Here is a 14766-nt window from a genome sequence, read left to right as displayed (position 1 = left end):
AATTGGCTGCCGTTTGAAGCCAGAATACACCTGAAAATCGCTTGTCTGACGCACAAGGCTGTCCACCTGAGCTCACCTAGATACCTCGCTCAGAAGCTGACGATTTCTGGAGGCTCCAGAAACACTAGAGGTACAAATAATCTTTTGCTAAAGCCTAAAAGATTCCGCAAGGAAAAAACCTATAAACGCTCCTTCTCAGGAATGGCTCCCAGGATTTGGAACTCGCTCCCCCCTGAAACCAGGCTCATCACCTCTACCATACTTTTCAAGAAAGAAGTAAAAGCGATCCTCATGGCTAAATACACTTGAACCACTACTGGAGATAAACTACAAAGACTTGATACTCATCTGTACTACTTGTCGAACCCTTTGTATTGTTATTCCGATTCTGAAATTGACTTATTGATTGTTTTATGTTATCACCTCAATGTACCTTTAACATGATTGATGTATCTGCGTATACATGCTCCCCTCCTCTGTAAAGCGCTCTGATATCTGCGAAGATCTTGTTCGCGCTATATAAAACTTTCAAAATAAATAAATAAATAAATTTAGTAGGGCGGCTCAACCAAATCATTTTTGAATTTTGTTTTTTATTTAAAAAAATGTATAAAGCGCATATGGCGGGCGCGCAACTTTATTATCACGCGCACCACCAAAATCCTTTTCTTTTGAAACTTTCCCAGTTAGCGCAGTGCCTGCATCAGGAACACCGTGCTGTGTTTGTTTTTTTTAGTTTTTTTTTACTTTAAAACTGAGCGCAGCTTCAAGCACACTGCACCCTGTTTCTTTTTTCTTTTTTTTACTTTAACACTGAGCGCAGCGCCCACTTCAAGGTCAGGCCCCCCCCCACACCGCACAGCTCCGCTTGTGTGCTCCTGCCTCTGAGCCAGCTGCTGCTGCCTCGGAATTCGGCGATCCCCCCCCTCCGCTGGTAACACTGTTTTGTGCCTTTTTGCTCCTGTTCTGCGCTCTAGTCTGTACTGTGCCATTCGTATTTTATTTTATTTTATTTTCTGTACTGTGCCATTTGTATTATACTTTCTCACTGCTTCTGGCTCTGTTGCCCTGCGCCGCTGTAGAGCGTCCCTGCCTCGCCCCCTTTAGCCTTTGGCTTCTCTCTGTCCCGTCCTTCCCGCCGCTGCCCCCCTGCGGCCCCACCCCCCGCTCCCATTCGCCGCCCGCTCCCACCTCCCAGCTGCCCATTCCTCCCACTTCCCCTTATATGGCGGCCGTTGCCCGGTAGAGGGAGCGACCCTTGACCCTGCTTGCAGGTCAGGCCGCCCCCCACACTGCATAGCTCCGCCTGTGTGGTCCTGCCTCTGAGCCAGCTTCTGCTGCCTCGGGTGTTCGCCGCTCCGACCCCCCTCCGCTGGTAACATTGTTTTGTGCCTTTTTGTTCCTGTTCTACGCTCTAGTCGGTACTGTGCCATTCATATTTTATTTTATTTTCTGTACTGTGCCATTTGTATTATACTTTCTCACTGCTTCTGGCTCTGTTGTCCTGCGTCGCTATAGAGCGCCCCTGCCCCGCCCCCTTCAGCTTCTCTCTGTCCCGTCCTTCCCGCCGCTGCCCCCCTGCGGCCCCGCCCCGCGCCCCCATTCGCCGCCCCGCGCCCACCTCCCAGCTGCCCTTCCCTCCCACATCCCCTTATATGGCGGCCGCTGCGGGGAAGGCGTGCCTAAAGCGAGCCCATCTGCGCCAGTCCGCGCCTGTACCATGCCCTGCGCCAAAACCCATGGACCCCGAAGACACCGACTACACTACGATGCCAGCACCCTCCACGCACTTAATCCCGAACGAGGATACACATGCTACCGGGCCACCCCGAAGCGCACCTACGGGCCCTTCACCTGCCGGAACTGCAGATTCACCAGTATCCGACCCGCGAAACCACCAACCAATGAATCCAACCACCTGAGGTGCATCCTCCTCAACACCCGCTCCGCCCGCAAACACGCCGTCGAAATCTGGGACCTCCTCGACTCAACCGCCCCAGACATCGCCTTCCTGACGGAGACCTGGCTACCCCCGACTCAGCACCAGACACCGCCATAGCCATCCCGGAGGGATACAAGATCGCCCGCAGAGACCGCATCAATGGAACAGGAGTGGGAATTACCATCGTCCGCAAGAACACCCTCAGCGTCTCGACCAGCACCGACGACCCCCTCAGCGCTGCCGAACACCTGCATTTCCAGATTCACACCGACCCCAACACCACACTCAGAGGAACCCTCATCTACAGACCCCCCCGGACCCAGACCACAGTGCAGCGACTCCATCACCGACCTCATCAGCAACCACACCCTCGCCTCCACTGACTACATCCTCCTCGGGACCTGAACTTCCACCTCGAGAACAACAACAACGTCAACTCCACCACCCTAATCGCCAACCTCGCCAACCTCAGACTCAGACAGCTTGTGACAACACCCACCCATGTCGCCGGTCACACGCTAGACCCCATCTTCTCCGCAAGTACCCACGTCTCCTTCAACCACACCACCGAACCCCACTGGACCGACCACTGTGCGTCCACTTCACCTTCAGGAAACCCACCGCACATCGCCGCACCCAACAGATACCCCGTCTCTACTGGGGAAAAGTCACCGAAGAGCAGCTAGCCACCGCCCTCGCCCAGAACCCACAAGCTGACCCCACTGAATCCGACACCGCCGCCCTCAACCTCCGACAGTGGATCAACGACTGCACCAACACCCTCGTCCCACTCAAGACACCCTCCAACAACCACACCAGCAAGAAAGCCACCTGGTTCACTGAAGACCTCCAAGCATACCTGCCGGAAACTGGCTCCGCGAACGATCAGCAGACAACTACACGACCCTCAAGAACGCCACCCGCAGACACCATCAACTCATAGGAACCGCCAAGAGGACCGCATTCAAGGACCGCCTGGATAACAACGCACACAACAGCAAAGAGCTCTTCAGCATAGGGAAAGAACTCTCCAACCCCAGCTCCAACACCAACGACATCCCCCCTTCGCAGGACCTGTGTGACTCACTGGCCACCTACTTCCACACCAAGATCGCAGACATCCACAACAGCTTCAACGCCACGACCACCCCGACAACCATCGAGACCCCCACCGCTACAACCACCGGCCGCCTGATCGCATGGTCCAACATCAACGACGATGAAACCATCAAGACTATGAACTCCGTCCACTCAGGATCCCCGTCTGACCCATGCCCACACCACGTTTTCAACAAAGCCAGCACAATCGTCGCACCCCATCTCCGTAAAGTCATCAACACATCCCTCGAGACAGCAACGTTCCCCGAGAGCTGGAAGCACGCCGAGATCAACGCCTTACTCAAGAAACCCAAGGCGGACCCCAAGGACCTCAAGAACTTCCATCCCATCTCCCTGCTCCCGTTCCCGGCAAAGGTCACTGAGAAAATTGTCAACAAATAACTGACCCGCTACCTCGAGGACAACAACATCCTGGACCCATCCCAATCAGGCTTCCGCAGCAACCGCAGCACCAAAACCGCCCTCATCGCCGCCACTGACAACACCAGGACCCTGCTCGACAATGGGGAAACAGCAGCCCTCATACTCCTGGACCTGTCAGTCGCCTTTGACACGGTCTGCCACCGCACACTACGAACACACTTACACCGCACCGGGATCCAAGAGAAGGCCCTGGACTGGACCACATCCTTCCTCTCCGGCAGAACACAGAGCTTTCGCCCTCCCCCTTCAGCTCCACCGCCACCAAGATCATCTGAGGCGTACTTCAGGGCTCCTCCCTCAGCCCAACGCTGTTCAACATATACATGGCACCCCTCGCCTCCGTCGCCTGTCAGCACAACCTCAACATCATCTCCTACACTGACGACACCCAGCTGATCATCTCCCTCACCAAAGACCCTCACACCGCCAAAACCAACCTCCATGAAGAAATGAAGGCCGTCGCCGAATGGATGAGGAACAGCCGACAGAAGCTGAACTCAGACAAGACGGAGGTCCTCATCCTTGGCTCCAACCCTTCAGCATGGGATGACTCCTGGTGGCCGACATCACTCGGAACAGCCCCGACACCCACTGACCACGCACGCAACCTGGGGGTCATCCTTGACTCCACCCTCTCCATGACTAAACATGTCAACGCCGTACCCTCATCCTGCTTCAACACCCTACGAATGCTTCGCAGGATCTTCAAGTGGATCCCCACCGAAACGAGAAGAACAGTAACCCAGGCCCTCGTCTCCAGCAGGCTGGACTACGGAAATGCCCTCTACGCAGGAACATCGAACAAGCTCCTGAGACGGCTGCAACGCATCCAGAACGCCTCGGCACGACTGATCCTCGACATCCCCCGCCGCAGCCACATCACACCTCACCTCAGAGACCTACACTGGCTCCCCGTCAACAAGAGGATAACCTTCAAACTCCTCATCCACGCACACAAGGCTCTCCACAACGCCGGCCCAGCGTATCTCAACAAACGACTCCGCTTCTACGCCCCTACTCACAAGCTCTGTTCCGCCGACCTCGCCAGAGTGCTCCAAAGAACAACCGCTGTCAGCAGAACCTTCTCTCACCCCGCCGCCAAGACCTGGAACACCCTCCCCACCAACCTACTGCAGACCCAAGATCTCCTGGCTTTCAGACGTCTTCTCAAAACTTGGCTCTTCGATCAGTAGCCCCACCATCCCGCCCCCCCCCACGCGCCTTGAGACCCTCGCGGGTATGTAGCGCGCTTAACAAATGTCCTGATTGATTGATTGAGTTACAGTAAAAAATTAAAAAGGAACCGTTAATACAAATGTTTGTATTAAACTGAATCCCAGTGAGACAACATCATCTTCCCTTTGTGTGCAGGTTATGCTACATCTCCAGTGACAGAGCGATGCTGCCGGACACAAAAATCAATAACTTGTGCTTTTTAGGTCGAGCCTGGGCAACTGCTCTGCAAGGAATACTGCATGCGCTAAGTGCAGGTGGCTCTTCGTGGTTCCCTCTCTGCTGCTGCATGGGGCTGCGGTGTGATCTTAGGAAAGCCGCTTGTGCAGATACCAGCCTGCATCCCAGAATGAGAGATCAGGACCATCAGAGACTTACAGTATGGTTTCATGCGCAGTGTTTTCTTGGAAGACCCCTACCCTCTCCCTTGCTTCCAAGCAGAGGATCTGAGTTCTTCAGGTTACAGGTACCAGCTTTGGCTTAACGTGGGAGGGGATTAAGGTGAGTAGGGGCTGGAGGACGCAACTTGTTGTTACGGGTTTTCTCTCATTCATGTCTCTGGTGGGTGAATATATCTTACCTGCAGCAACCAGGCATGTGTTTTGTGGACAGAATTGCCTATAGTTTGGAAGTACATGGCGTGAATGAGTGTTGAGAATTCCTACCCCCCTTGCTTACTCAGCAGCGTAGACGAACTCTGAGAGAAATCTCTCCTTACACTCATGAGCGTGCACGCACTCAGCAAATACTGAACACACTGCTGGTTCAAATCATAGCAGTGCTGACTCAGGTGTTCATCTTTCGAGAACCTTCCAAGTGTGAGCGGCCGAGCCGCTTCTGTTTTGTAGGTCTCGCCTTGCGACGCAGTGCATGTGCTGATCGCTATGTCGAGATCTTTTGTTGTGGGTTTTGCTTCTGAAGTGGGACAGGAGATGCAGCGCATGCGCTGCTCGCCTTGGCAAGATCTATTGTTGTGGGTTTTGCTTCCGAAGGGGGACAGGAGATGTGCATGCGTTCGGACAGGAGATGTGCACGCGTACGGGTCATGTGTAGGCATGCACATCTCCTGCCCCGTACTGGTCATGTGTACGGGTGCACATCTCCTGTCTCTCCCTGTCTCCTGCTCCCTGTGCCTGCGGGGACTGGAGATGTGCACACGGAGACAGCTTGCTTATCTTTCCACTGCGCTGTAAATCCAGAAAGTAATCAGTCCCATTCAGGAAGGACACGAAAAAGATGTCTGTAAATGAACTGGGGTGTTGAAGGCTTTGAATGCCAAAGATCAAAAGGGGACGGGCTGATGACAGCTCATACTGTGAATTCACAGAGGGCCTGGACCTGTGAGGTATAACAAGAGAGAGAGAGTGGGCTCTTGCAAAAACGAGTGCGACGGCCCTGTTGATCTAGTTTGATCGAAGACTTCTGTAAAGGGCCCGGGAGATTTCTCTGATCTCTGTTCCCTGCTGTACGGTCTAGGTGTTAATACGTACCACTTTTAATAATGTATTTACCAAGAAACCATGATCAAAATTAGCATGACTCATAGCAGTGTCAGCACAGAGGCCAATGACTGAATAAGCATAAAGTCTGAGCTACCTTTTACACCATCCTGATGAGTTTTGGAGCATTGTTTGAAGCATGCAGTGCTGTGGAAGAGCCTGCCTCTAAATCCCTCATTTCAGCAACGTTCACCAGAGACAAACCCACCCGAGTCATCATCTAAGCACCAAGATGTGATATAATGTTACTGTGCGCCACTTAAGAAAATGGCGTCCTCCTGCACTTGTCCTATGAGACATGTCGAGTACCGATAGCAAACCATGGAACTCTTGACTTCTTTTGTGTTAATTATTCACCAGCATTGGCTCACCAACATTTTTCTCCATTTATAGTGTCAGTGAGTTAGCCTTTCCATGAAGGGTGTGCGAAATGGGCGTAATTTGCTTTAACTTAATAATGTGAAATTCTGTAAAAATGAATCGAAATTACGCAAAATAATACAAAATGCGAAACCAGTATTTAGCTCGGTATTTTAGTGTGAAATAAGTACTCGCATCCATTTTGGATGCAATACTACATTTCACACTTTAAAAACAAAATAGTGTTCACTGACGAAATGGCATAATTTTGTGTAATAAGCGTGATATTGTATGAAATTATGTAACATTACGATGGTGTGAAAGAAATTTTGCACTAGCCTACTTTTCAGTCAGGTGTGGGGGGATCACAGGGTCCATCAGGACTTATTTTTATCACAGACCAAAATGGTCAATACAGATTTTCAAATATATTGTTAAATGTTAAGACACACCATGGAGAACAAAATGGTGGGCTCACGGCTTTTTCTCAATCAGCACAAAGTGCATTAAAAACAAGCCTTTGCAATGCAATAGGTCTCGCATTTACGCGAGTTTGAGCTATTGACATTGCAAATAACAATGCCTTTTATTTTTGTTTTCATTTTTAAAACATAAATAAAAAGCATTGTCATTTACAATGCCAATAGCTTAAATGTGCGTAAATGCGAGACTTATTGCATTGCAAATCCTTACATTCCTGCAGTTGCGATGTTGCTTTTTCGGTTATAAATACGGAGCTGGGCGATGTCATCACATGTGATGTGGGGCAGATATGAGTACCGATGCAGTGGAGATGTGCGACTTCCCCAGACTTAAGTCACTGCAAAGGTGCTCAGACCACTGCAGAGAAGCTAATTCACTGCATATCTGGTCACACCACTGACAAGATGCTCATTTCACTATAGATGCGCTCGTACCACTTCAGAGGTGCTCAGTCCACTGCAGAGATGTTCATCCCACTGCATAGGTGCTTGCCTGCTGCAGAGGTTCTTGCCCACTGCAGAGTTGCTTGCCCACTGCAGAGGTGCTCGTACCACTGCAGAAGTGCTCGTACCACTGCAGAAGTGCTTGTTCCACTGCAGCGGTGCTCGTACCACTATAGCGGTATTCAGCCTTCTCTATACAGGTGCACACATCACTCCAGCAGCCTGAACAAGCTGCCGTTCAGCGCCTTTGCCTCATCTGTACAATAATAGGTCAAACTTGGGCAGCGCATTCGTTACTCTGCGAGGCATGCTGTATTCGAGTATGGACTTGAAGCTCTGCCCACTCTCTGGTCATAGTTTTCATTGGCTTCAGTGTCCTTTGTAAATGATAGCTTCTGATTTGTTAGTAGGTTTGTTAGTCCCTCCTTAGTACCGCCTTGTCTTCATTTGTGTCCTCCCAATAGGACTGGCCCTTTTGCTTCTGTTACACGGTATGTCTTATTTAGTCTATAAGCCCCATTTTCTTTAGTGAGTTTCTCCTACCTCAGGCACAACATGCTTTCCTGCAGCATTCAGTGCTCCATATTCGCTTTCACTTTCCAAGCAGCCCGGGACAATGGTGGCCATTTCTTTGAAATAAAATAGGTTTCGCATTTACAAGAGTTTGAGCTATTAGCATTGTAAATGACAATGCCTTTTATTTATGTGTTAATTATCAAAACAGATTAATAAAAGGCATTGTCATTTACAATGCCAATATCTTAAACTCTCTCAAAAGCGAGACCTATTGCATTGCAAATGCTATTTTTATAGGATTTTACCATGCGATTGAAATGAAATATGTCTTTTATTCTTCTAGAACACATTTTCAGCAAAACAGGACTAATCCTTTCATTTTTAACTGAAGCATAGCTAGACATTGAATTGTTGTTTAAGCCTAGTGCATTCACTTCTATAAATCTAATTAGTCAAAATTGGTCTTATAGTTTATTTGTCTGCTTACCAGCATATGGCTCCAAACGTCATATCCATCTTTTCCAGAAAGTTAATTAACATTTTGTTTTAATGTCATTGTTCTCTGTGATTCCAAGTGCAGACGACCACATCACAGGATGCAGCAGGAATTTAAGTGCTAGATCTCCAAGTTGACGTGCGCATTGCAGAGTGTTCCTGAAAAAGCACTGATAAACAGAAATTACCCATTTAGACTCTGTGTTTAAACCTGGCTGTTTGCAGTTCTTGCACTCAATCTTCTGTCCGCTGGATTTGGGAAGTTGTTCCCAAAATTCCATATTACATCCACCATGTTGCGTCACATTTGGCGAAGTTTTGAACTGTGTATTCGAAGTGTATGGAATCGCCTTAATTTGCTGTTAAAAAGAATGTCCCATGTAAGAGCCCTTTACCTCAATGCTGCTGAAGCAAGTGAACTAATTGTTTGACGTTAATGGTTTTATAGGGTCTTTAGAGCATCAGATGTTTTCATTTCAAATAGCGACGTCTCCTTTGTTGGAGGACATCTTTTGTGCACCAGTTCGGGTTGAATTTATAGTGGTTCTCATGAGATCTCTGTGGCTTGTGATCCATCTGCGCTGTCTGTCTGTCTTGCAGGTCCATCTTCCCCATTCACCCTTCATTCAGGATCATTGCTCTAGCAGAGCCCCCTGTGATTGGCGGTAGCGCGCAGCAGTGGCTGGGCCCAGAGCTTCTGACCATGTTCCTGTTCCACACTGTTAAACCCCTAACAATGAAGGAAGAGATGGAAATTATTCAAGGAATGGTAAGACTCATTGACAGTGTTTTTCCAATATTGTTTCCATTAGTAAGGTACCTCATGGTAAAAATCTCTGTGTGTATTTTCCCTTGTCTGTGTAAGGCATGTTTGGATATCAATAGTAGTACGTTGTGTGCACATATAGTACCAGTGATGTGATTCACTCAAAAAAATGACCTATAACCAGGGCCACTGGAATTATGCAGCAGTGGAGGGCCAAATTATGTGGCAGGGTTGAGTAAGTTATGGGGCAAGAAAAGGCTAATTATGTTGCATTATATAGCGCATTTTTGATAGTATGGCTTCATTATTTTGTCAATTTTACACTTGTTAACACTGTTTAGGCATTAATTGCCCTTTTTTTGTGCTAGTTAAAACACCCTAATATAGCAATAAGCAACAGAAAGGCAAGCAGTCCAACTTTGCAAAGGGTCTCCCTCTGCGCAGCAGCACGTGTCACTGCGTTTTTAGTATCTTTTGATACATTTTAGCTAGAAACAACTTTTTTGTGTTAAAATCTGAAGATTATGCAACAAATCTACAACTATGCGTAAATCGCCACAGCTGCACAATCACATAATTCCAGTGACTCTACCTATAACCAGCAACATTTCTTTTGAAATTTGTTTTTACCTTTTACTGGCTAGGTTGTTTCTCAGTCTACCCCTGCATCTTAAGACCAAGAATGAGGAAAATGTATTAAAGAGCGGTGGTTGGTTATACTTAGAAGGCAGAGTTTATATAAAAAGATGGAAGGATGTGAATTGGAATGAGGTGACGACAAGGAAAAAAATACCTAGTCGTAGAAGGGAAACCAGAGAAAAAGAAACCTAAAAAATAAACAGGATAGAAACCAGTGCCCCCCTCCCAGCAGTGCCCAAACCCAGCTGCCTTTGCTCGAAAGGTAGAAGCATTGATCAAATTGACTTTTTACCGTGGGTGAATGACTGCCACAAGATCCTCGTCAATTTTCACACATTTAAATTGAGAATATTGGGAGCGACAATTTATTAAGAGAAAGTTTAACATTGGTAAAAATGGTTTCAGATAAACTCAGCAGCACCCTAGTTTATTAGAACATTGGAATGTTGAGCGCTCCATTGAAAGCAATGGAGTGCTCCGGGCTTCTGATGGCTAGTAGAAACCTGGAGCATCAATATTCCAAAGTTTAAGAAAGTTTATTCCTAGGGGATTTCAACCCACTCGGATTCCGTGAGGCAGTTGTTTTACAAATTAGAACATTGTGCCCTCAAGAGGCAGAATGTTCTAATAGCTTTAGAGCCCTCCCTAGTGTGGTCTTCCGACCATTAAAGGCCTACTCCCTTCTTAAAGGCACTTGCATTCGGCTCAGGCCTTAATGCTGGAGCAGTTCTTTAATGGACGGTAGAGCTCGCTGCAGAGGGCTGTATTCAAGAACTGATGAAGATACTTCAAAAACACTAGCAGTCAAAAACGCTACATAGTACGAATATATAGCAAAACCCCAGCTGGAACAGCTCTGTTATAACTGCTGGGTCTTGTCTCCTTTTAGCAGTGAACCAAGGACCCCCAGACCGGTAGGTGCCTTGTTGGGCATTATCGAAGATGTGCAACTTGACTGCAATGGCCACTTGAACACAGGCATGTCTGCTGCACCCGGGGCTTCTCACTGAGAGAAACAAAAAAGGCATACATGGAATGCCTAAATTAATTTCAGCTTTTGGTACTTACTCTGGGCCGCATTCCAATCCTTAATTATTTTGCTCACAATACTGCAACAGACGGGGACCAGCCCTATGCCAAAGACCTTTGGTTCTGCCTGAAATGGAGCACTCCTGCCAAAACGCTAGGTCATGCCCCCACTGGCTTGGAACAGAAGCACCATCATACCCTTTTAAACTTTATTGGGTCTCACCAGTCAGCGTAGCTTGATTCTTATGGCACAGAGAACACAACCTGCCCTGAATTCCGCCACAACCTAACTTCTGAGACACAGTTAAAGGTGTTTTTTGTTATGCAGGATGCTACTGTCCAAGGTGAGATAAGACATTTTTGGCTTTAGTTCAAAGACGTTTATTCTGAATTACCTGCGCTGGAAAGGATGGTAATGTCTCATCATGTATGTAGAGGAACGTGTGAGGTATTGTGAGAACTCTTAGAGAACATTCTGATAAAGCCTCTTTTTCACTAGCCAGTCATCCACATTTGGATAGATTTTCATCTTCAGATATTAGCTGCTTCGACCCTCAGAAAAAAAGTACTGGATGGACATCTAGCCAATGGCTAGACTGTGTTCTGGTAATGGTGCTTCTTGGCTGCATGCAAACTTCTAGTACTTTTATGTTTCTTTGCATTTAGGATTTAGGATGTGAAAATATGCATCTTGAAGGTCTAGCAAGTATATCTCAATCTTGTATTACTTACACATACACACACTTTATATGTTTGTTGTGTGTTTGTATACTCACTGTGTAGATATATTTATCAATTGGTGTATAGATACCTACATATATACATACATAACTACTTACATCCATTCAACAGTAACTTTTTACAGCCAAGTTGACAAGTTTGAGGAATTGGGAGAATGTATATAAAGTTACACAAACATGATTTTATTCACCAAAGCACGTCATAGTTTAGGCAGATGCAGGTGCTTAAAAATGTATTATTGAGTACATTTTTAGTTAGGTGTAAATTCTCAAGACAAATTTGACAATGAAAACTGTGGTGTTGTTGCATTGCATTGACCGGTTAGGAATGTAGAGAACATGTGCCTACCCACCTACCATTTGCATCTTATTATGATTAAGAATCAACATTTTGGTCCGAGACAATGTCTTCTGATTTCTCAACAGATCCCAAATGTACCTAAGATCGCAGTGGAACAGTTATTGACATTAACGCACAAACTTCGGGACACAAAGGACCCCACTGTGAGTATTTATGTATTTACTTACTTATTTATATTTATTTATTGATAGGTGTTTATTTGTTTATTTAACTTCAGTACTGCTGTGTAGATGGTGCACACAGGGTTACCAGTGCCTGCACTCTTTTACTACATTGCTGAGGTTGCCTCAACTTGAATAAAGCTAAATAAATAATTACAATACTACTAATCAAGTCATCAAGTCAAGTTTGTTTTTAGTTAACTAAAACATTAACAATGTATATAAAACACGGTATGTTACTATACATTTACTACAATTGTTCTATTAAATACATAATTCGGTATTACATGTAAAGTTCTTGTGAATGTTTCATCGGCTGGAAGTAAATCAAAACGCTTCTGGGTATAAAACCAGTATCAGCATTAAAACACTAGTGCATGATTGAATATTTTTGCAATCATCCATAGGTTCCTTTTTTTGTCAAGCTTGTTTTTATTGAATTTTGCTAGACAGCTATCATTGAATATGGTAATACATTTAATCGTTCCACTCGTATACAGCTCTCAGAAATCTATTTCCACATACAGAGTGAAGTGGTTGATCCGAGTCGTGTCCCTTTCAGGTAGCCATAGGGGTATTACATATACATTGCATTTAATAGCTTCGTATTTAAACTAAACCCTCCCATTCTCCCCTAACCCTCCCACTCCCAAGAGTCTGTCCTTCTTAAAGAACATAGGTTACTTTTTAACATAATTATTTAGTATTGTCCCACGTTGTCACCGACCTGATTTTATTGACTATTTCCAGCTTCCGTGAACACTGTGTGTTTCTGTGCATTTGCTACAATTACTCTAAAATCAAAACTTATGTTACTGTACCTTTGCTACAATGACTCTAAAAAACAAGACATACGTTCAGTATTACAGGTAAAAACCTTTTGCTAATTTCATCCAATGAAGATAAAACATAATGCTTGTAGATATAAAGCTAATATTAAATATTGTAACCCCTCTGCATAAAATTATTTGTACAATCCTGAAATGGTTCCATTTTACGCCAGTCTTTTAGCAGTGTCCTAAGTATTCACCTGGTATTACAGGTAAAAAGAAATCTTGTTCTAATTTCATCAAGTGAAGATTAACCATAATGCTTTTGGATATAAAACCAGTATCATTTAAAATCCTTCTGCAAAATATTTGTGCAATCATGAATAGTTACATTTTCGCCAGTCTTTTAGCAGTATCCTTTGTCATCACTGAGATGATTATATATTCAATATCATGCTTTCGTCAACTGGTCATCAGTGTTTTTCGGAAACTCTTAATACGCTATATGTAAAAACTTCTCAAATTTACAGTGTAGCTGGGGATCCTCAGGGTTAAAGCAGGCTATACAGCTTCCCTGCAGGTGCGTATATATCTCTGCATACTATCTGGACATAATATTTTCTTGCTGGCATAGCTGCTAATGCTTGTATGTTTCCAAGGTGTGAGGAAAGGAACCTTCATTTTATATGTACCGAAAAAGGAATGGACATGTATATGGCTGCCGAAGAGTTGGTGTAGTGTTTTATTACCATCCATACGTGTGACCGGGTACTAAAGCTGTTTTTGGCTGTCAGCGTAGAGATCATTTTTATGGCTTTTGTTCGTTATTCTTCTGAAGGTGTCATAGGTGACACTAAATGCCCATAGATTTGTGTGCTCTAATTGTTTGATAGAGCCTTGGTGGTATTTATGGTGTTCCGATGACTGATTGTTTTGTAATTCTGACCATAAGGCTTGATTTAAGGAGTTGGATGAGCGGCTAATTTTATTCAAATTTTTTACTGCTGTCGCTCGTCTGAATGCATCTTGGTTAACAAGATCAAACTTAAGGCGGATCTGTGCAGGAGAAGAATTTTTCTGTAGGTTAAATACTCACCTAAATGCTTTTATCTGTATCCTGTCCAACATTTTGGCATCTTGGCCTTTCATTGCAATGCTTGTGTAGGTGATTGTTGGTAGTAGTTTAGAGGCTATTATTGTCAGGAGTGGCTCATAAGACGGTCCATTCAGTTTCGTTGCCGAGATGATGAGAGCATGAATCAGGACTGATCCCTTCTGATTGATGTATTGTTTTTGTTGAGTAAAACTTTCTCTTGAGTCTAAGTATAGACCAAGATATTTGTAGTTTGTTATTGCTTCTAGGCGTGAATCATTCAAAAAGAAATTATGGACACTGCTCCGCTGGGTGGTAAGTGACATTGTTTTCATTTTTCCTATATTCATCTCTAGGTCGTTGTTTCTTGCATAGGTGGCAAGTGCATTCAATGTTTTTAGCAAGCCCACTCTAGTTTGACTACATAAAATGATGTCATCCGCATATGATAGGTGGGTTACTCGAACCAAGGCCAGACGAGGGGAGTGGGAATTATTCTGATCTAGCACTGGTGTGAGATCAGACTGAAAAAGGTTTAAAAGGTGTGGGGTAAGACGCACCCTTGCTTCAGACCTTGATGGGTGTGTATCTTTCTGCTAAAATGCTACTGATATTTTATAGTGTAACAATGTATCTCCAGTATATATGTGTGGAACAGGACAGAAATTCAAAAAGTGCCCCCCTGTGTTGACAA

General features: G+C 45.5%; 1 protein-coding gene across 1 annotated transcript in view; it reads left to right on the top strand.

Annotated features, from left to right (window-relative positions):
* The window catches only part of LOC147659640 (von Willebrand factor A domain-containing protein 8-like), a gene marked incomplete at its 5' end in the record, with an annotated part of 1204277 nt that overhangs the window by 303482 nt on the left and 886029 nt on the right, over positions 1-14766 (top strand). Inside the window, 2 exons of the mRNA XM_086951584.1 lie at positions 9114-9282; positions 12114-12191. Of these exons, the coding sequence (XP_086807710.1) occupies positions 9114-9282; positions 12114-12191 (247 nt within the window). The remainder of the gene's footprint in view (positions 1-9113; positions 9283-12113; positions 12192-14766) is intronic.

Source organism: Lissotriton vulgaris, unplaced genomic scaffold (assembly GCF_964263255.1).
Source record: "Lissotriton vulgaris unplaced genomic scaffold, aLisVul1.2 SCAFFOLD_293, whole genome shotgun sequence".
Classification (NCBI taxonomy): Eukaryota; Metazoa; Chordata; class Amphibia; order Caudata; family Salamandridae; genus Lissotriton; species Lissotriton vulgaris.
Note: the sequence above shows the minus strand (reverse complement) of the source record. Positions and strands in the feature narration are given on the sequence as shown.